The sequence below is a fragment of the Kryptolebias marmoratus genome, linkage group LG20, assembly GCF_001649575.2.
Source record: "Kryptolebias marmoratus isolate JLee-2015 linkage group LG20, ASM164957v2, whole genome shotgun sequence".
In the NCBI taxonomy this organism is placed as follows: Eukaryota; Metazoa; Chordata; class Actinopteri; order Cyprinodontiformes; family Rivulidae; genus Kryptolebias; species Kryptolebias marmoratus.
Genome location: NC_051449.1, coordinates 6,629,232 through 6,651,925, shown reverse-complemented (window position 1 = coordinate 6,651,925; position 22,694 = coordinate 6,629,232). Strand labels below are relative to the sequence as shown.

The 22,694-nt window shown below is 41.3% G+C and overlaps 1 protein-coding gene across 2 annotated transcripts in view; it reads right to left on the bottom strand.

Annotated features, from left to right (window-relative positions):
* Positions 1-430: 430 nt before the first annotated feature.
* The window catches only part of prkci (protein kinase C, iota), a 28,241-nt gene continuing 5,977 nt past the window's right edge, over positions 431-22,694 (bottom strand). Inside the window, exons 2-19 of one of the 2 annotated variants that reach the window (XM_017411114.3) lie at positions 20,183-20,304; positions 18,575-18,664; positions 16,828-16,878; positions 15,769-15,854; positions 15,273-15,410; positions 15,114-15,171; positions 13,827-13,882; positions 13,621-13,647; positions 11,473-11,649; positions 10,846-10,943; positions 9,976-10,062; positions 9,734-9,869; positions 9,544-9,631; positions 7,798-7,923; positions 7,324-7,403; positions 5,225-5,314; positions 2,276-2,391; positions 431-2,191 (exon numbers count right to left, since the gene is read on the bottom strand). In XM_017411114.3, coding sequence (XP_017266603.1) covers positions 2,104-2,191; positions 2,276-2,391; positions 5,225-5,314; positions 7,324-7,403; positions 7,798-7,923; positions 9,544-9,631; positions 9,734-9,869; positions 9,976-10,062; positions 10,846-10,943; positions 11,473-11,649; positions 13,621-13,647; positions 13,827-13,882; positions 15,114-15,171; positions 15,273-15,410; positions 15,769-15,854; positions 16,828-16,878; positions 18,575-18,664; positions 20,183-20,304 — 1,714 coding nt within the window. In that variant the 3' untranslated portion in view covers positions 431-2,103. The remainder of the gene's footprint in view (positions 2,192-2,275; positions 2,392-5,224; positions 5,315-7,323; positions 7,404-7,797; positions 7,924-9,543; positions 9,632-9,733; positions 9,870-9,975; positions 10,063-10,845; positions 10,944-11,472; positions 11,650-13,620; positions 13,648-13,826; positions 13,883-15,113; positions 15,172-15,272; positions 15,411-15,768; positions 15,855-16,827; positions 16,879-18,574; positions 18,665-20,182; positions 20,305-22,694) is intronic. The other variant, XM_017411115.3, reaches the window with a different exon arrangement.

Below are 22,694 nucleotides of genomic sequence, written 5' to 3'. Positions count from 1 at the left end.
GCTGATTGTTTCCAATTCCAGACAAAATGCAGCCCTGTGAACTCGTTTAAAGCCATCTAGGTCTGAATGTGTGTCACTCGGCGAGCTGATTGGATTTACAGACGGCTCGCACGTGACTGTCGCACCAGAGCCGCGGCGCGAGCTTCTCGTGCAAAGCCATCGTGTCAGCTGCTGATCGGACAGACTGTTCTTACATTAACCCCCCCCGGACTCACTGATTTAAAGAGCAACACTCCAACAAAAATGAACCAAAACCTGACGAGTGTGCTGAATTTGCATTAATAAGGGTCGATTTTTAAAACGAAAACTGTGACAACCCTTCAAAAATTCATTAAGAAGCTCCAATTTCACTTTGTTTTTGACAGAAAACTTGAATGTTACGACAGATTAACACCAGCAGACACATTTTACCACAAGAAGAGAAATAAAACGTTTATTTTACCATCTGTGTTTCTGTTGTTGTTTTTTTTTTCTCCTTCTTCTTTAAAGCACTAATAATAAAGTCCTGCAGATGGTAAATATCTGCAGGACACAAAACAAATACAAACAATAGTGTTTTTTTTTTAAATCAGGTTCACCCTTTTAACATTTTGGAATCAATGTAGTGATGAAGAAAAAAAAATAATAATTCAAACTTAAATTTGAATTGACAGAACGGTAACAAATAAAGTAAAAAAATAAAAGTGTAACAGATGATATGACCACGTGAGCCCCTTGACGTGTTCTGAACAAACATGGACCATTTGCTTTTTAGGGCTTTCGTTTGCTTTAAAGCTGTTTTTATAAAATATTGAATTCAAAAATCTAATTCCGGGCTACATGTAGTACAAAAAAGAATCAGAACAGTTTGTTTTAAAGCCACTTTTCAGGACCAAAACTGCTCAGTGTTGTAGGTTTGGACTTGTCTCAACAATAGTCTAGTTCTTTTTTTTTTTTTCCTTTTTTTTAAATTTTGATTTACAACAAAAGAACTGGAATGAAGAAAATACAAAAACAATAATAGAACATATGTTTCAGAAAGGCATAGTATTAAAAAAAAAAAAAAGAAAAAAATTGAATATATAAATTCTATGATCTAGGACAGCACATTTCCTCCTGTATACTGTACCAGCTAACGAGTACCAGCAAAGACATTTTTCATAAAAATGTTTTGTTTTGTTCATTTTTTTTGGTCCTGGGTGAAAGTGTGTGTGGTTTTTTTTTTCGTGGAAAAATCTGCACGGCGACATTAAACCTGTGCCCTGGCGCTCAGGTACTTTGTGCTCTTCCTCCAGCCCGTTTCCCGACAGCTCTTTCATTCACAGTTTGAGAGCAAAACAAAACAAAACAAAACCTCAACGTTATTCTTCAGTTTAATTTCCTTCATTGTGGGAGAAGGGACCTGAAGCTCTTATATTTTCCAGATTTCGAGTGCTCATCTCGTTCACTTACTCAGGCTGGATCTGCAACACCTACGACTGAAATCATGTTAAATAAAATATGAGAAAATATATAGATTTTTTTAATCTTTTCTTTAAAGGCTAGCGTTATATTGTTGTATGTTTCTAAAGAAGGAAAGACATGACAAAGTTAATTCAAAAATGACAACTAAGGAGTCATTTTTGTCCGACTGTGGCTTGAAGCTATGAAGGCCTCGTCTAATGTTCGTCCTCAGTAACAGTTTCTTTTTTTTTTTTAATATATTTATATATACAAATAAAATCTGCATTGAAAACACCCCACCAGCTGAAAGGAGTGATGCTCAGTCTGTCGGGGGCCACGACTCGTCTCTCCCACCCCCACGTACAGCAACCTCGGAAGAACTTTGTGGCTACGTTGTTTACTGAAGGAGAGGCCCCGATGAGATAAAGACTTACATGGTGTATAAAAAATAATAAAAAAAAAAGAAGGTAGGTTTAAGGGCAAGTGGTTATAAATGGCAGAGTGTGAGACTGGTTTTGGCAAATAAGCGTTCTGGTGTGCATGTGCCGCCCCTGGAACAAAAGGTTGATGTCGCCGGGTTGTCTCGTAACCATGCAGCTTGAAGACACTGAGACGCCACGTAAACACGGAGTTGAAGTGTGTGTGCGTGGGTGGTGTTCATGAGGACAGAGATCAGGTCTCTCACACGCACTCCTCCGCAGACATCAGCAGGGGGTTGATGTACTCGAAGCCTTCAAACTCAGACTGGTCGATCTTCTTCACCACGTCCCTACAAACGGACAGGAGGAGGGAGTTTTACGGACGGTCGGGGCATGAGAGCTGCGAACGGCGCGCGGGCGGAGAGGTAACTCACTCGTCATCGGGCGTCAGCTGGATGGGCTCGTTGGTGAACTGGGCGTCAAAGTTATCGAGCCCGAATTCCCCTGAGATGTTGGGTTTGAACGGAGGGACCACCTGCTTCTGCTCCAGCTGAAACAACAGCAAACAAATCACAAAACCACCCAATAATGGAGCCATGACAGGCTGCACTGATTAAAGGGTTAAAAACCAACATGATGATTATAACCACATACATACGCTAAACAAAAGATAAGATTTTGTGGGTTTAGCTACTAGAAAGTGGGGGCGAGGATTATAATCTATTTTTAGAGGCTTTTTTTTCCAATTAGAGCTACCGTAGCTTCCTGTGGATGAAACGTCACAGTAAAATTATCTTTTTTCACATCTTTTTCATCTTTTCTTTGCTGATATGGGCTGAAGTTACCCTAACATGACTGTCTTTAGTAACGACTAAAACTTCTGAGTTGTGTATAAATTTCCAGTGATAAACACGATGCTAACGGCGTTAGCTTTTCAATGTTAACTAAGCATCTATGCTAATTGTTGGTCAGCAGCCTGTGACTAAGAGGGTTTTTTGGCACATGTTATTGGTAAAATAAACCAGTCATTTCAATTAGCTAATTTGTATTTCTGTATCTATTTTAGTTTTAGTGTTTCAGATAAACATAAGTTTACCAGCTGCCTCCCGGTGTTTATTCAAACTTGATAACTGCAGATAATGAAGATGCATCAATAATCGTTTTATATTCGCATCGCAGACGCCTGAGTGATAATTTATTACCTAAAGACTCCCTCTCCTATTAGAAAATGTGAATTTACTGCTTTTTCTACATTACAATTGGGGTAAACATGTTTGGATTTCAGGGTGTTGGTAAAACAAATTAACTGATTAAATAGATGTTAAAATATTTATTTACCAGCAGAGAGAACTCCAGTACGGCACCACATTCTTTCACCCAACCAGAAGCTTTTCAGAAAACATCAGTCTTTTCTAAAGTGCTCTGACAATGACTAAAACCTTTCTGAGTCACTTGTTTTTTCACCTGTTGCCTGTCGCAGCTAACTCACAGACCCTCTTTCTTGCTCCAGCGGTCGTTTGGACGCCAACAACTGCTCCCCCTGCAGGCCCGAGGGTGAACTACAGGTTCTGATTTCTGTGTTTGCGTTAGGAGGAGGAGGAGGGGTGGAGGGACTGCAAGCTGATCTGTCCAGACACTCTGACCAACTGCTGGGTCCGTGCTCCAGACCAAACAGGGAAAACGAGGTCACGGCGATCCCTGCCGAGCTGCCCGGTCTGTTTGTCGTCTACCAGCGCACGCCGGTCTGCCTTTGGACGTGAAACGTGACCCTTCGCACGTGGGCGGCTTTAAAAGTACAGCCGCTCTTCTCTACAGGCACTGACAAACGGCACTGGTTCGTAACACAGAAAACAGAAGATCTCAGTACGCAACTATTTTTATCCTGCTATGGTCACCTACTAAATGTTTTAGATCACAAGATTATGGGCCTGGAGGGGGTCAGTCTCCATCAATATATATCCCAACAACAAACCATCATACAGGCACAAGCATTAATGTGGTTTAAGTCCTATTAAATTAAATGTGAGGCTTTTTTTATGTTGTAGATGTTCATGTCCGCATTTATTCCTGCTGTGGTGACATTTCACTGAAACATTTTCCTGAATATCAAAAAAACAAGTGCGACAAACTGTACATAATACACCCGTCGGTCGGCACAGTCCAGGGAACAAAGGGTTTGACGTTTCTATGTCACTCAATGTGAAGCTCGAGCAGAGACAAAGGGGTCACCTGTGACCTTGATCTTTAACCCCATGACCTTAATCCCAATAGGGATCTTTCCCGACCCATGAGGTGTGCAGCCATGTTTGACACTCCTACGTTACACGGTTGGACAAGGTTTTCACAAACGGGTCACCTGTGACTTTGACCCAGTGACCTTGAAATCCAAAGGGATCACCCTTGACCCACGAGAAGCCCAGCCTCCTACATTACACAGCTGCAAAGTCGGAGCTGGGACGAGAAAATGTTCACAGACGAACGGCGCTATACCATGATACGTCCACAAAATAAAAACAAAAAAAATCTTTACTGAAATAATCTTTTGTTACAGTTATTTGCTGAATGTCAACACGTGATTATTCACTCTGCTGGCAGTAGTTTTATTTTACAGTCAGCATTATAAAAAGAAATCTCACTCTTTTTTCATTCACTGCTGAACTTTAGAGCAGGAAGTGAAAAAAACAAACCAAAAACTTTGTATTTTTAAATGTAGCTGAAATTTCACTGGTGATTCTGGTACGAAACGTGTGAACGACTGATCTCCAGCAGCCCTCTGCTTCACATTCAGAATTACAGCTGAAAGCTGTTCAGCGAGACGGCGCACTCTGGAGAGGTGAACACCAGTCAAAGGAGAACTCGTGAACGTAGTCAACCGTGGCTTTCAGTATCAGCGACTGAGATTACACACCGCTGTTTCAGAGGAAGTAAGAGCAGCCTCTCTGAACACTGGAACCTCAGTGGGCAGATCAGAGTTTCATTCTGAAGCTTGAGTAAAACAGCAGCTAAAAATAGATTTAATTATAGCTTCTTTAAGTATCAGACGTCCACAGCTGAACGTTTCAGCTCTATGTGCTGTCTCCTCTGATACTCGTCCACGTGTTAGTCATCCGATCTGCTGTTATCAGTCTTCTGCCCGGCCTGTTTGTCCCTAATTGCTTTAAACAAGGACACGAGTCTCGGCCTATAGCTTAAAAACCCCTCGGCTCCTTCACAGTAGCTACACCTGCAGGCCATAACAGGAAGAATGTGGCAATAACAGGTCTGACCCTCTGCAGTCCATCTTCGACCTACTTGGTAACAGAAACGCACCGATCCTCGTCTCCATCGTTTGAAACAACGCAGAAAAATGAGAAATGAGGCAAGTTCTGACAAAAATCACTCACAAGATCCCAGTCGACGTTTCGGAAGAACGGATGGCCGTTGATGTCGCCGAAGCCCGTCTGAGGGTGGCAGCCCAGACGCTCCTTGGGATCCTGTGGGAGTGAGGGTGAGACGAGGGTGAGACGAGGGTGAGAGACGGTGGGAGACGACAGAAGAGGACAGACCACATGTCAAACAACCAGCAAGAAGAAGAAGAAGAAGATCTGTGAAGCTGGAGAGGATCTTAGTGTACTTAAATTCAAAGAGAAATTTTTCAACCAATAAAAAATAATAATAAAAAAATTCTATTTTAAATTTGAAGCAAATAAACCAACCTGTGTAAGTGCTCAGAATGTAGAATAATAATAATATTTACATTATAATAATTCTCACATAAACTGCTGACAGGTCCAGTTCTTTAGTGCAATCATTACTGATATTCTTGTTACTTTTTAGAAGAAAAAAAAAAAAAAAACTAGCACAGATTTAAGTCATTTCATTATTTTCTCCTGAGTAAAGTCATAAACACTGCTGCTTTAAACCAAAACACGTTCCTGGCCTGAGTTTAATAATATTTAATAAATCAAATGCAAGCCTTTTGAATGACAGCATCTCTACTAATATTTATTTATAAAAAATGATGAACTAAAACAGTTCTGCTGAAGCTACAAAATCAGACTTAACTATTTTAAAATACACCAAACACATAGAGCATATAGAGCTGAATAATAGGACGGACACTTTCTGTGTGACCTCTGTTCCCTTTTCAGGGGTCGCCACAGCAAGTTGTCCTCCTCCATTTAACTCTGTCCTCTGTGTCCTCTGTCCTCACTCCAGCTCCCTCCACGTCCTCTCTGACTCCATCCATATATCCGCACATGCTGTGCGACCTCTGGAGGTGGAAAACAAGCTTTCCCAAACTATGACTGATGAACTTTCTTCCGAGGGACTCGCTGATTTTGTTAAAGAGAACCATCAGCTTTCAAACCAGCGATGCAAATGAAACTTTAACTTTTAGGTTTGTCTTAGAACTGAGCTTCACATTTTAAGCTTTTCTTCTTTAAAGAGGAGAGGCAGACCTCGCAATCCCTGATCTCCAAAGAACTGTGGAAGGAGGCTGCTTGTTGGGAGAAAGGAAACAAAATCCCTGATTTGGGATCACTTTGTTTTAAACCAAGGAGTTACTCTGAAAGCCTTTGACAAGAAACATACCAGATGGTGCTGCCTCCTGCAGTCGACATTAAACAGAAAGTTTTTGTTTCCTGGACATGGACTAGTAGGATTGAAATAACCTAAACAACCACCGCTGATAGACTCTGACGGTCTGTTATCCATATATTCATTCAATCACCCAAACTCAACCTGTCTGCCGCTCACAGACAGTCTCTGAGAGGCAGCGGCGCCTCTACGCCTCACACATTTAAAAACAGCCTCATGTTTAAGTAACACAAAGAGAAACCAACAAGTTAAGCAGAACCAAAAGCAGAACGGACAACTAAAATCAAGCTCGGAGCTAAAAGTCGATCCACATCGGTTTATCTGTGGCCGATGCCAAACTTTGGAAACAGACGATTGTGGCTTTTTTTTTTTTTTTAAAGTGACCAACATCAGCCGATTATTCGGTCCATCTCTGCTCTGTAACGATTTTAATATTCAACCTCATTTCTGCAGAAGTATATAAAAAGGACAGAGGAGGAAGTGGTCACAAGAAATCAACGAGGTCACTATTATACATGCATGAAGTGAAGCCAAACATTAAACCAACAGAAAACAACTATTCTGATTTAAGACCACAGCAAAACATAATTTAATTTAATTAGTTTATGGATCTAATTGTTATGTTAAAACCCTAGAGCAACACAAGTAATGGACACAAATCTGAAGTCAACTTAACTAATCTGACCAAATCTGTTAATATTGCTGATTAAAAATGCACTGTTTTCTAACATCAATCTTCAAAAAGCACAATAATAAAAAAGGACAGAACCCAGTGAGGGAGAGACGTGGTCAGATTAGGCAGAGTAAGAGATGACGGCAGACTAACGGGGGAAACATCAGTGCGTTTCCCAGCAGGAGCAGACGCTGTTTAAGGCTGATACAGACACATCTAATCCCTGCTTACCTTGTTGAGGAATCCCTTGAGAACGCTGGCAGCTTTGACTGACAACGAGCGAGGGATTCGGATCTGTTTTTCCAATATAACTGCAGGGAGTGGGAGAGAGAAATAAAAAAAATCAAGATGAGAGGATGAGACTGACAGACTTCCCTGGCACTGAAATGACAGGTTACTGACACTGCTGCGGTTTGGAGCTCAGTGCCGATCACACAGCAGGCCTGCGATAGCATGCCTTGAATTATGCATCGGGCTGTAAATCTCACACCTTAGTGGCTATTCTAAGAAAACAAACAGATTTCGAGACCATATTTATAATGAAATACAGAGAAAACACATATTTTCGCACATTTTCCTGCAACAGATGGCATGTTGATGGTACCAACAGAAGCCGTTATGAAGGCGTCAATAAAAAGGTGTTGCATGCTTCCACACAGCAGCTTTATTTTCTCGAACTACGAGCGGGGCGTGTTCGTGCGTTACCTTGGAAGAGGTAGTCTTCTGTGTTCTGGTCTGGATTGTCCGAGCTGCCGACGATGTCGAACGGCGACCGGCCCGCCATCATCTCGAACATCAGGACTCCCAGCGCCCACCAGTCCACGCTGAACCCTGAGACGCACACGGGGTTCGTTACGGCTCGCGTTTGGGACGCGAAGGGAGCAAAACTGGACCGGGGAAGTTTTTAAAGCGGCAACAAAACTAAAGACAAGCGTGTGTTGAGCTGCGTTGATAAAAGGACTGATGCGCCTACGTAAACACCGCCTAAACGCTGAGATCTAAACTCAAGGGATGGAGCAGGTTTTGCAAATTTGATGTTAAGTAATAAAACATTTCGAGCAAAGCTAAACAAATGGTCACTGAGGATGAGGTGAGCAGCAGTATTATGTGAATTTTCAATAAATGTGAACCTTTTTCATTGTAATATTAAGCTTCAAAACATTCAAGATGTGCAGGAGAAATAATAGTAAAAAAAAAAACTCGTCTGCGAAACACAAAAGACATTAAAGTAGGCGTAACATGAGTGTCTAACTCACAGAGAAAGAACAAACAGAAGAAAATGCTGAGAGGAGAAGCAGCTGACGGGCGCAGGCTGTAATGATAAACCTCATTAAGTCCCAGATCTGGGTTTGCAACAGACTCCAGTTGTGATATTTTACTCTTCAAAGACAATTATTTCTTCTAAATATCTGTAGTTTTAGGAAACCTTTGTTGATTTGGCGTTAAATAATTACTAATGAGCTGCATCTCGTATTAACGTGGGATGAGACCACAGCTATTAAACTGTATTAGACTTGAAAAAACAAGAATCCTGCACGTGCCTTAATATGACTCCCATGTTGAACCAAAGCACTGAATTATAAACTTTAAAGCAGAGTCTTTATAATGAGAGCTGGGTGAGCAGATGAACATAATCCAGCTACTATTTATGCTATTTCTTAGATATTAATTTTAAATAATTAGAAGCTGTGCTGTGAAGTAGCTGTTTTTTGCCATTTGAAGTAAAGCAAATGAAAACAATAGCTTTCTTTTTTTTTTTTAAATTACTGTGAAACTTGTCGCTACGATACCACTTCGGTTACCAGGGAGCTTCTTCTATTTTTATTTTGTTGTCATATGTGTACGAATGTTTGGAGAGATGAGCCTCGGTCGTGATATTTGACTGAGGGCTTGAAACTGCGTCTAACCTTTGGCGGAACTACAACTCATCAGATTTCTTTTGAGTCAGAAGTGGAGTCTTTCTTTCCTTCACCACATTCGGTTTTTCCAACCAGTGTATTATGGGTTTAAGTAGGACAGCATTTCAAAGGGGGTGAAATGTGACGAATCAAAACTTTTACTGAACCGAACTGTACTCTGACTTCAGGCTGAATCATATCGTGATTAGGGACTGAATTGTTTAGGGTTTTTTTGCTGCTCGTGTTTCTTTAATAAACTGGATTGTTGATGCATCGTATCAGCCACAGACCCTGCCGTACGCCTTTAAACGCTTTTTCCAATTTTGCACTTACAAGTTGCGCTTTCTCTCCATTTACAGACTATTTTAGGCTCTTTATTTCCTACGTTCTATTTGAATTTCTGCTTTAGTCACCCTATCTCTATTACTTTTCCATCGTTTAGAGAGAAAGCCTGGCAACATGTCATTTCAAATCTGCTAACATAAAGTCTCTCAAACTTCCTAGAGGTCATCGTCAGCGTTTCTGCTCGGTGGCTCCTTGTGGTAATTCTCACCGTAATCCTCTCCTCGGAGTATTTCGGGAGCGATGTAATTGGGGGTACCACAGAAAGTGCTCGTCGTATCGCCTGGTCTCAACCCCTCCTGCAAAACCAAAAAAGATCACCTGCTTGAAATCACCTCGGAGGGCGACAACTGACGAATGTGCAGCTTTCATAATGAGATAATAAACAGAAAAACAAACACCTTGCACATTCCGTAGTCTGTAAGTTTAATGTGTCCCTCCGAATCCAGCAGCACGTTGTCCAGTTTCAGGTCTCTGTAGATGATTCCTCGCTCGTGGAGGTAGTTGAGCGCCAGACTGATCTCTGCTGAGTAGAATCTACGATGGCAAGGGGAAAATGAGGGAAAAACTCCTCCACATTAGCTGCGGCAAAATACTTCAACTTTAATCTAAAATACACACAAGCGAAACGGTCTGATTTTACCTGGCGTGTTCTTCTGGGAGTTTCCTTTGTCTTTGCATGTGGAACATGAGATCTCCTCCGTTTACATATTCGATAACAAAGAAGAGTCTGCGGAGGAAAATATACCGTGTTTGTTTACGCTGTTGTTAGGGTGGCTGTAGAAAAAACAAGACAACCAAAAACCAAGCGTCCTACCTGTGCAGATGCTTTAACTTTTAACTTTTATTTACAAATCTTTAATGTGATAAAGACATGATGTGTAGAGGGGGGTTTTACTGCGGCTGGGATTTTCCCATAACTTTAACTGTGACCTCACCGACTTCCTGACCTTAAAAATAGCTGTTTACTTGTATGTATGACTATTTCAATCAAAGCAGCAGTAGGTGAAGAAACGCTCCTGTGTGTCATTTTGAAACGCTCATATTAGGTTTTGTCATTCGGGGATGACTTATTATCAAGGCAGGATGGTTTCTGCTCACAGCAGGCAAAAATAACTTTAGCCATTTTTAAATCCAAAAGGTTTATGTTTATGTTTATTATTGTTCGCTTGTTAAAAAGGCAGCAAATCTAACCTCCTGCTTATTGAGGAACATTAACAAAGATCTGCTAAGATGATTTATTTTAGGCTCCATTGATCGCCTGCACCTTCACTTCATGGCATTTACCTAAACTTTCAGAGCTCCTTCTGGAGAAACAAAAACCTGTGTACAACTTTTAAATGTTTAAATGATTTGTCAAACAATTCTACATCAAGATTTCCAAATATATTCAGTAAAACTGGTGGAGTTGCTTTTCAAATAATCAAGAAATTGCTTTTTTTTCCCCCTTCAAACAGCTGCACTTTGTGAGAAGTTTCTAACACAACCTTTATATAAAAGGAAGAAGTTTTACCTGCTTTCTGTTTGGAAACAGGAGTGAAGGCCGACCAGGAATGGATGATTAGAGGCCTGCTCGAAGACGTGCTTTTCTGTTTGGACCCAGTCTATGTCCTGAAAGAGAAACACACAAAAACACACCCGAATGTCAGTCTGGGATCACAAAGCTCGAGGTTGCGTCGAAGGCGCCCAGCTGCAGAAGAAAAGGGCGGAGCTAAGAGAAGCACAAGCAGGTGCCATCAACGAGCGGAGGATAATACGTCTGGACACGGATGCTGCTCACGCTGACAGAACAACACTTCAGCATTGATCGAGAGGCACTTGTCGATTTGTCAATCACGCTAAGTGCGTCTAATCAAGGCTAACTACTCGTGTTTCCGCTGGCGGTGCTGCTGCACGTGGTGCCTGAGATCAATTTCTGATGACATGATGGTCTATCTACAGCTTCTTAGTGGGACTGATGGGTCTAAAGGAGGTCTGTCAAGTTAGTAAAGATACATAACATGAATGTCCAACCACATGTGAAGTACAGCTGAGAGTGGAAGCTTTTAAAGGCCAACACAGGAGGCCGTGGTGTTACTTTTTGTTCCCAACCTCCGTCTGCGCCACCCTGAACAAGTAAAAGTAACTCGGGTGTCTGTACCTCATCGTCGTTGACGAGCTCCTTCTTGACGACCTTCATGGCGTAGATGCGCTCCGTCTTCTTCAGCTGCACCAGCAGCACCTTGGCGTAGCTGCCTCTGCCGATGACCCGCAGCAGCTCGAAGTCCGCCAGGCCCAGGCTGGAGGTTGACTTCCCCGTGACTCCGCTGCTCCGCGCCTGGAGGGGGTAGTGGGGGGGAAGGCTGGGTAATTAATGCCGGAGCAGAGCACACTGATGGGCAGTCCATCAAATAATAGCATTCGAACAGTAAACATCATGTGATGAACACAGAGTCAATTTGAAATGAATCATCTGTGCTCGTCAACATTTCTCAATAAAATTTCATCCATAAATTATTGACAGAGATGATGATCTGGTTTAAGACAAGAGGATGATTTCCTTTGGGTGACTTTGTAAATGAGATTGAAACCCCTCCCTGTCCAGCTTTTGGAGGATAAATCTTGGTAATGATTTTCACGAGTCTAATAACCCGCCCTCCAAACATGCTGATTCCATTGGTTCAGGCAGCCATATTACAGTCAACATGACTCCCACCTTCACCATTTCCTCACCCATCTTTCCACCTCTTACAACCCCTGGCAGAAGATATGCAATCACCACTCTTTGAGGATGTTCTTTCAGTTGTTTAATTTTGTAGAAAATTAAAAAAAGAATCACAAACATGCCATGAAACTATCCCTGTTTTAAACCTTAACCTTCTGGCATTAAGAAACACTAAAAGAAGAAAGAAACTAAGTGGTTGTATTCAGTGAATCAACAACAATCCAAAATGAAATCGTGAGAAAAACACTGCGCCATTCGTACTTTGTTGCATCACCTCTGGTTTTTTATAACAGCTTGAATTGTCTGAGGCATGAACCCAACAATGACGATCAGTATTAGTCATCAATCTGGCTCCAACTGGCTCTTATTGCTGTTCCCAGATCAGCTTTGCAGGTTGAAGTCTTGTCGTTGACAGTTTTCTTCCATTTCCACCACAGGCTTTCAGGTGGACTGAGATCCGGACTTTTTGAGGGTCCTGCTACTAACATTATGTCTTTCTCAAAGGAAAGTTTTCACCTCCTTTGACCTTTGGCAAGATGCATTATCATCTTGAAAAATGAAGTCATCATCACTAAACATTCTTGGTATTTATTAGAGAGTTTATGCCTGCCGACTCCCCCGTGCCTTTACCTGACATGCAGGCCCAAATCACCAGAGACTTCATTTTATAGATTTCTGTTCAGGTGTTAATCTGAACTTTCGTTAGACGTTTCTGTAGGTAAATCCCATCTCTTTTAGGCAATTTCTTACACCTGTCACAGACACTCGACTCCAGTGTCCGCCTCCTTATGTCTTATTTGTTTTGAATTTTCTATTTTCAAGACATATTACTTTAAGTTTCCTATCTTTGAGGTCTTTTTTGGGCTACCGGGATGCTTCCTTTTTTTATTACTTGGTCCATATTTCAGACCCAGCTGACGGGGAACAACCAACATCTTTTGCAACATTTTCGTGATGATTTATCTTTTAAAGAGGTTTCATATCCTCTCCTTTGTTTCAACTGGCAGCTCTCCTGTTGGAGCCATGCTTCATGTCAATCCTGTTTGTGCAACAGCTCTCCAAACTGCAGGAGTCCTTTTTTTTTTAAACTGTGAAGACTAATTAGCAGATTTAATCCGATGGTGTTGTTTCTTTCAGCTGTAAGTTACAGACCGATTCAATAATTTTTCCCTTTTTTGACTGACTCCAACAACTGTTTCTTTCTTATTTCTTTCTTTCTTATTGTTTCTTAATGCCAGAAGGTTGGCGCTTTAAATAATAATAGTTTTGTGGCCTGTCAGATGTATTTGTTTCTTATAAAACTAATTATTCCTCCAAGAGTGGTGATTTCATAATTATTACCAGGGGTTGTATAGGATCGTCTCTGCAGTGAACCATTTTGCCGTCGTATCCATTTAGCCTCCGTTCCTGTGAGAACCCCATCCCAAGAGCCAGAAAAAGACCTGCAGAAAAGATCCTTTAATTTGCCCTTAGCCCAAATACAGAACCCCAAACTTCATCCTAAACCATTAATCAGTCTCTTAGGCTAAAAGCTGTGAAAAAAAGGTTACCTAATTAGCTCGACCAAGGGAAATCAATACCTACCACATTGCTAGAGGGCATGAATGTTCTCTATAAGGATAGGTAGAAGAAGGATCATCGAAAAGCACATCACGAACAAATAGATCACTATCATCTCTTAATTACATATTATCCCGTTTCTCCTTTTTCCTTCTTAAACATATTCTGTCTCTAAAGATGTTTAAATGGTTGAGTCACAAATCAACAGTGTTTCCAAGGACTTCTCTCACCTCTTTCTCCTCTCCGTCATAATTCAAGCTTTCTCTGGAGTCTTTATTCTGAGGGCCTGAAACAGAGGAAGGAGAGCAAAATGAGTGCAGAGAACGTGTCAGACACAGTGACAGACATGCATAAGGAGAGGGGGAGGCAGGAGGAGAGAAGAAGAAAAAAAAAAGTAAGAGAGATGAGAGAAGGAGGAGAGAAAATAGGTGTGAGACGGTCACACGCTTTGTTCACGAGTCGGTGCAGAGCCAGAGTAATTTCTCACTATTAAAACAAAACTATAAAACAAAACAAAACAACTAAATTTGTTCTGGTGCTTTTTATAACGCAGAAAAAAATGTGATATTCTGATGTTTTCACAAAGCGGCCCGGGCGGCCTGGAAGCGTCCACAGCCGGAGTTTCGGCTGCGTCTCTATCAATAGAAACAACAATCCTAAGCTCCCTGAGGTCAGTCATCCTCTCACGCACCTGATCGGACTTAAGTCTGCTGTCGCACAGAAACCCCCAAACACTTCAAGTCAACTGAAGCCAGGAGGCCACTGAAATCTGTACATTTAATCTTAAAAAGTCTTTTATTTAATGAATTCCTCAAAAAACACTGAAAGCAAAAACATATTTACTCTAAAAAATGTTATAACAAGGGCTTTTAGCTAAGAATCATGTTTGCAGCAGATGTAGTAAATGAAGGGTGATGCATCTTTCAGGTCAAAGCAGTTCTCCTTTTTAAAGTTTTGCAGATGCAACTAAATAAATTGTGTTTTTGAAGATACCATTTCACCTTGCTTCTTCAAAAGGCTTGCTTGAAATAAGTGCCCCTTTTTTGGGCCTGAATGACTCAAAGATCAGCGGCTGAGCAGCTGAAGTAAAATAAACCCGTGTTTTTGAAAAGTGGTCAGGGAAAAATGAGTGGAGAATTAGCCAGAGCTCAAAGAAAACCGAACAATCTTTAAAAAGACCTGGAACGTCACAGCTCAAGGCCACATTACGAGAAAGTCTGGCACTTTGGAAGCAAAATGTGAGCGAAATGAAAGAGGGGAGGCTCAACACTTTGGCGCAGAACTGCATGTTTGTATCTGTTGATAGAGATGTACTCAGACAAGATACAAGGAGGTTAGAAGCTCTCACAAGCTGGAAAACCTTCCTTTCATTGGGAAAAAAAAAATGTATTAAAGTTTTGCAGACGTTTCAGAAGATGAATAGTTCAGATGATGGTTTGTTTCTTTGTGAATCTAAACATAAACAAATCCTGTAAAGGTAAAGAATATATGTGTGTGTGTGTGTGTGTGTGTGTTACCTTGGTGATCAGCTGGGTCTGACGACTGACTCGACGGTGGGCTGGGCATGATTGGGTCCTGGACAACATTCATCATTAGTTATCAGCATATGACAGGAAGTTCTGAGTTGTGGACTTTACTGGATTAACGAGCGAGAGACGTTTCGTCACAGAGCTCACCTGGATCATCTGTCGGCCACACTCCATGGTGGCCAGTTTATGGCACTTCTTGTGCACCAGCAGTTTGCAGTTGATGCATTTGTAACCTTGTCTCCCCAGACCCCAGATTCGATCGGCACAAATGGCACAATGGGCTCGCTGCACAGGGGGTTGGACAGGGGAAAAAAACAAAAAAAAACACAATTATTTGAATAAAGATTTTAACGCCATATTTTAGATAACAACAAAAACAGTTTCAGTAACAAGACCATTACCTTGTTTGGAAATCAGCTTCATAACTCACATAAAATAGATTTAAAGACGCCACCTGTTCCTAAGCTTTACACACCATACAGATATATTGTATTCCTTGAACTATTAACTCTTTAGCGATCGAAAATATATAAAACAGTCAAATATAAAAAAACAGAACATTTTAAAACAAAACTAAGAAATAAAACCCTAAGTAGTTTAAGAAATAAAGTCTGATAAGATCAAACTCAGCGTCCCGTCTCACCCTGTTGAACCGTTTGGCCTGAAAGGCGTGACCGTTCGCGTAATAAAGCTTCCTCCAGCGCCGGGCACCACGGCGGTATATCGACTCTGTGGGGAGGGGAATAATAGCGTCAGCGTATGCAAACACACTTATCCGAAATTCAGTCAAAATCTGAAGACATTTGGTTCAACAAAAACCTAATTTTTCATCAGTTTTGACTTAAACACACAAACTATCTCACAGTATTTACATTTTGAATATTTGTCCAACTTACACACAAGATTTATACGATACATAACATGCTGTCTTCGTACAATATGTTCAGAAACAATCCCAAAGGCTGTTGATTTCTAATTATAATATAATATGTAAAACAATAAAAGCACGCAGGCAGACTTTAATCAGTTACTTATTACAATTTTAACTACTGTTTTTAAAAATCAACACGGGCAACTGTAGTCACAGGATTTTTAAAAGTAAATAAGTAACAATATTGATTATTATTGGGTAGAAAGGTCCAGTTTTAGTAGCACAATTTGTTAATTGACTGAATAAGCAAATTGATCTCTAAGATAAAGAAAGCCATGCAGTGAAAGAGCCTCGCAAACTTATCGATTAGCCGAGTGAAGCTGACGTTACATCATCTAACAGACTGAAACATGTCTGGTAAAATACAGCATCTCACTATTTTCTGATCAACTGTTTTAAAATATATTTGTTTTTTAAAGAGGCAGGCAGATGTCTGAAGTTAAATTGAGCAGAACATGTTAAAAGGTACGCTGGTGTTACTTCTCTTTTATTTAATTATCCTCCAGAGATGCAGAGAAGTTGTTTTTTATAACAAATGAAACATGAACTACTCCCACACGCTTCGAAATTATTTAAAAACAACAACAAAAAAAGATTTAAAAACTACTTTAACAAACTCAAAATTTAAATCATCTTAAATTTTGAGCATAAGCATTTAAATAAAGACTGTTCTGTAATTCACCGGAGTAATTTCTCTTAAACTCTAGAGTGTTATTTACAAGTTGGTTTTCTAAATTTGGCAAATTTAAGAGTGGAAAATGTTAAACTTACTGTCCTCTCCTGGACACGGCATGCCAGGTTTCTCAGGTACACATGGAAATACTGGAAAGAAAGAAAAAGAAAAAAAAATCTTGAGAAAGCAGATAAATACTACAGTTCTTTCCTCAGTTAAAGTATCATAAGTGATACTTGTAGTACCGCCAAGTTTAAAACAACCAGTAGAAGTGTGTTTAATATTTACAACCTGTGGCAAAACCATTCTGCCTCGAGCAAATTGTAATGAAATTCACTAACAAGTGTGTTTTTTGTGCACCGCTTACAGAAAAGTGGGAAAACAAACCTCCTTATATTAGTCTGTGACCTGGACCTGGAGCGGCGTGAGTCAGAGGCGAGGTGTGGGCTGCAGCCAACGAGCTCGTTAAAGAGCAGACCTGGCAGCCCCCCGCAGCCCCCTGTATCCTCTTTTTAACACCCCTAAATAAATTCATCTTCGGCCGTCGCAGTGGCCTCGGCTGCACTCCTGACCTGACACCTCCGATTTGATTAAAACGTTACATTAACCACAGTCGCCACCGCTGCCATCCCGAGGTTCACGGCACGCAGAAGTCAAACTTTACGACCTCCAGACAGATTTCTACACTGATTGTGAACATCTAAATACACAAATCACATCATTTTATTTTATTTTATTATTAACCTTTATTTAACCAGGCAAATCCTACTGAGATCACAGATCTCTTTCTCAGGGAGGCCTAAGTCTGAAGGCAGACTAACATGTGTGTTTTTTAGACTGAGGGAGGAAACCGGCGTGCTCCACACAGAAAGAGCCCAGATCCAACCCGAGGGTTTGAACCCGGGACCTCCTTGCTGTGAGGCAACAGTGCTGACCGCTAAGTCATGGTGGGACTAACTCTATGTTTATACTGAAGACATATCTCGTGTGTTTGAATCTGGCATGGATCGGTTTCAAAAAAGAATCGCTAAAATCTTCGGTCAGCTACTTTTGATGACTTGTCAGAGGCGACAACCACAGGAAGCTTTTTACGCTGTGTGAAGAGTAGAGTCACCCTCTCCTTCTCCCTCCACCCTTCGTAGGAGTTGTCAGTCATTTGTGTACCAAAATCAAAGGATTGGAAACCCCCTAAACAATTCCCCTCGTTAAAAAAATAAAAAATTTAAAAAGGCTGCTTGGGATTTTTTCCGATGGCCGTGATTTGGCTGTTAGAGGAGGCGATGCTTATAAGACTTCACATCTACAGGAGCACCAGTGTCGTGCTTTTTAAGGACACACAGTGATCCTCTGACTGCACAGTCTGCATTTGGGGTGCAACAAATGACACACACACCGAACGCCGCAATCGACCATTTGACCGCAACATGACAGAGCTCTGTAAAGAGCACTTTAAGTATCTTTTAAACACATGTGTCGCATGTAAACAAATAGTAAATTCTGTCTCTAACTTCAGCTCTCTGAACAACAAAAAGCTAAAGTTTGGGGGTGTAAGAAAATGCAGAATATTAAAGAAGGCAGAGCTCAGCCACTACAGTCGTGGACATGAGGTGTCATGTGACGTACCTTAATGATTAAAAGTAAAACAGACATTACTGCTGTCAACTCATAAAACACAACCCAGCAGGGAGGTGAGAGGAGCAGCAGAAGAGCAAAACGCTGACAGCTAAATGTGCTTTTATTGTGTTTGCCTTGCTGCTGACCTCGACTCTAGTCAGAATCATCTGACAGGCAAAACGGCCAAAAAAAACCCCAAACATATAAAAGCTGCATTACATAATGCCTCACCGTGGATAATGAGCTCCGAGTCTTTGTTGAGTTCATAGAGCCGCAGCGCTTCCTCCAACTCCAGCTGAGAGGACACAGTGCAGGGGTCACCTGGCAGCAGAGAGGAGAAAAAAAAAAAAAAACAAGAATCCAACTTAATGCAAGAAGTCAAGTAAAGGTGGAAGCAGCAGGATGTTATTTCCTACTCCCGTTATGACTGCTGGAACATAAAGATGCTCTCAGCCTCAAAAACATAAGCAGTGTTTATGGATCCACGTAAAACAGCTTGTATAAATCCCTTTAGCGGTTCGTGAACACCGGTCGCCATTTCTAAAGGCTTTTACAAACTGGACTGGTGATAAGGCATCTATTTGCAGGGAAAATGAGACAAACATTGATCTGTGCAGATAAACTGTCTCCCTGCACTCCAGAATACATTAGAGTGGAGCCCAACCAATATATTAGAAGGGATGTTTGAAGTGGTGTAATGGTATGGTGTGTAATGCTCTTTGGCAGGAAAAGAAAACAAACCAACTTGAACTTTTTAAGACAGCGTGACAAACAACTCTGTATTTGTACTGGTCTGTACAGAGCGGGAAGCGTGGCATAAAATAAACTCAGTTTAACTAAAAGAAACGGTGATAAATGTGATGCATGACTTCTGAAGTAAGCGCGCATACGGGGGGAGTGCAGTAAATGACGAGGCTCTGTAAATTTCTATTTAACTTGTTCAAAATGCCACGAGATGCACTAAAGCCACCATTTAGTTTTTATTCAGACCACTTTACCTGACAAATACTGGAAATCAAAACAATGAATAACGTCAAACTAAGCTGAGCCAAAGTTTTACGTTGATTAATGGTTTGTTTGACACAACTCTCCGAGGCAAATCATCAGCTTTAGCTGACAAAAACAAAAACGATACACACTTAAAAGGTCAGAAATTTGCCTTCAGGTTATTTTCAGGTCAATCACTTGGCTTCAGTAGTAGTAGTAGCCTGACATGTTCGTCATAACGCGACGTCATAACAATGAATATTACGTGTGATAAAGGAGAGCACTTGGGTGAAAACATACTTGTCAGTTTTCCTGTACAGCAATATTTAAAGAAATGTTAAAATACATGTCAGCTGAAGCCCCGACCAAAGCTTGGGATTCATTTCTTGATTCTTTTGACACTGACTGCTCGAGCTGATATGACACAGCTGTTTGTGAGCGTGCTTTCTGTGGCTAAGACGGTGGGAGAGAGCCATCTCTGAACGATGAACTGAGTAAAAACCGCCTAATGTTTTATTACTGATACACACTAATGACTCCAGTGATCGTCTGTGGGGGCTGACAGGAGGGAGTTCGTCTCTGACTCTAATGAGTTTTGGCAGGCTGACCTTCTCTGACGGCTCAATATTTCCTATGACACAATTACTGCTGCCTGACAAACCGTCTGACACAGAACCGAACAGGGGAGCTGGATGTCTCTGCACGGGCAAGACGATGAAGACGTGCGCACTCACATGCTCGTATCGATCCTAGGAAGGAAATCTAACGTCTGAATCTTTAAACAACCTAATTTTTTGGTAAGATAAGCTTCTGGGGATGCGGTTTGCTTCCTCCAGCGACAGGTAAACGCACCTTCCTCGTCGATCCACTTCATGGTGAAGAGCTGGTCGTTGTCCATGGAGCACATGTCCTTCACCTCCCCGTAAAGGTTCTCGTATGAGATGGACGGCTCAAAGTGTGTGATCATGATGTCCCTGCAGGAGGAGAATGAAAAACACAATATTTGAGCAGATGAACAGGCTCAGATTCAGCACAGAAAACACAAACGGCATGTTGAAAATGTCACAGGACAGCCATTCTCCTTAAAGCAGTGATGCGTATGTTTTTAATTTTTTAATCTGTAGAAGTAAATAACCTGAGTCAGAGGTGGGCTTCAGTCACGACAGGTAAAAAGGAACCGGAAAAAGAGCAATTTAAATGACTAAAAACAAAATTACTGAACCTGTACGAACAAACAAGGAAAAATAAAACAAGATATTATATTTTAAGGACATTAAAACATACACATTAGATAATAAGTTGAATTAATGTCACTTTTCTGTCTTCTACAGATTGACTGTTTAATCTTAAATATCAAAAACCAATAAAAAATTGAATACTTTTGTCTTTATTTTAAGCACATTAAAAGATGTTCGAACAATAAAAGCTAACTATTTCAATTCGGTAGTTGAACAACATGAATTTGTATTTAAGCACAGTTTGTTAGCTTTCGTTCAAACGTTTTTTCTCAGCCGCTCTCCCTCCAGCTGATGTGCTGAAAGACAAACACTGCTGTGAGTCACAGTCCTGCACTTTGTCACAATTGTTGCATTCATTTATCTGTACAGCATGACTGTGGGAGTGAGGGGGGAAAAAATGAGCAAAAAAGGACTGCAAAAGAGAGAGGCAGAGCATCAAAGTAAAACAGAATAAATTAGAAACTATATTGGTTTAACTGATATATTGTGTGTCTCTCCCCATCTATCCAACTACAGCCCACCCAGCAGAGAATAATAAATCATCACTTGGCCGACTGCTTTTAATCACTTCCAGCTTTTTAAGGTCAAACAGACCAGAAAACCCAACAGTGAGACCGACAATCAGAGTAAAACAGGAAGTGAAGCCTCTTCCAAATCTAAAATCTTTTTCTTTGGACAGAATTTTGTAAAACCTTCAGATTTTTTTTTTATCAAGTTTTTGATTAGAGAAATAAAACGTTAACAAAAACGACAGTAAATTAAGTTTTTTTTCCTCAAGAGTCAGAAGTTTTCTCAGCAGGCAGAGCAGGACGGTAGCTACTGATTGTCAACGTTTCAAATCATTTTGGCCAGAAGAAACAGCATTTGCCCTGTTTTTATTGTCGCCCATCATGTAATTGTCTGTTAGCAAAATATCCCAAGAGCTGTTGGGCAGATTTTAATGAAACTCTCAGAGTAATCACTGGATGTACGTCTAGAACTGATTAACCTTTGAAATCGACCCAGTTCACCATGGCCGCCGCGCCGATCGACCTCAGCAAACCCAAAAACTGGCTGTAGCTCAGTCGGCTTCCCAGACATCGAGCTACAATCTGGCGTGGCAGTCGCTGAGAGTCATTCTCAACACGTTCTCTGAGAGCGATGTTAGAGTTCAACACTCGCTCAGAAAGGAGGACACCGATGCTTTTAAGCACCCAGCTGAACGTCCTCACAGTGCTGCGTCTCAGCCTGACCACGTGATATGAGCGAGCCAGCTGATTGGCTGAAGGAACCTCGTCATAATCCTTTCTGAGCTGACCCACACCTTATTACTGTCTCGGATTGTGCCAATTGACGACCACTTTCATATTACTACGAGTTTAGGAGAAAATTACTCCCTTTTTTAGCCTTAGCGCTGATGGGAGGAGGGGGATCATCTGTTCCTTATTTCTTATGACAGCAGGAGGATTGATGTGACCTGACGGCGGCTCTCTGGTCCAACTCTGTTTACAACCTACAGTCTGAGGATGGAGGAGGTGCATACAAGCTTATACAGGTCCTCAGGCGACAGAGGTCCGAGTTCAGGTTCTGTGAATGTGGTGAACGAGGAATAAAAGGGGAGACAGAATAATCAGAGCACAAAAAGAGCGAGGCAAACGCATGTGAATTAAAAAGCCAACGCTGTGCAAATTCTGTCCAGGCAGCTAGGGAGGGACCACAAGGAGAACAGCCTCTTCCTGCCGCCTTTAAAGACGGACTCTGTTTTTCATCAACTTCAGAGCGGCTTCACCGCAGGACGAGTAAACAACACTCTCATCCAAGGACATCTAGCGTACAAGGACGGCACTGAGTGTGTAAGGTCAGCGCAGGGTCAGAAATCGCCAGGAGCAAGAACATAAACACACAATCGGCTGACTTATTAGCTGATAATCCAGTTTTGCATTAATGTCGAGCATTTTAATCAACAGCCGATATTAAAACCGTCTACGGCTAAAAAAATCCCACACGTAGAATGAATAAAGCAGTGTGAGCAAAAACACACCGACGTTAGGAGTCAATCGAATTCCTGCTTTCACTCCTACTATTTTCTCACCCTCTTCCTCTTTCCTGCTAGTGTTAATCACTGCCTTGGGGGGGGGGGGGGGGGG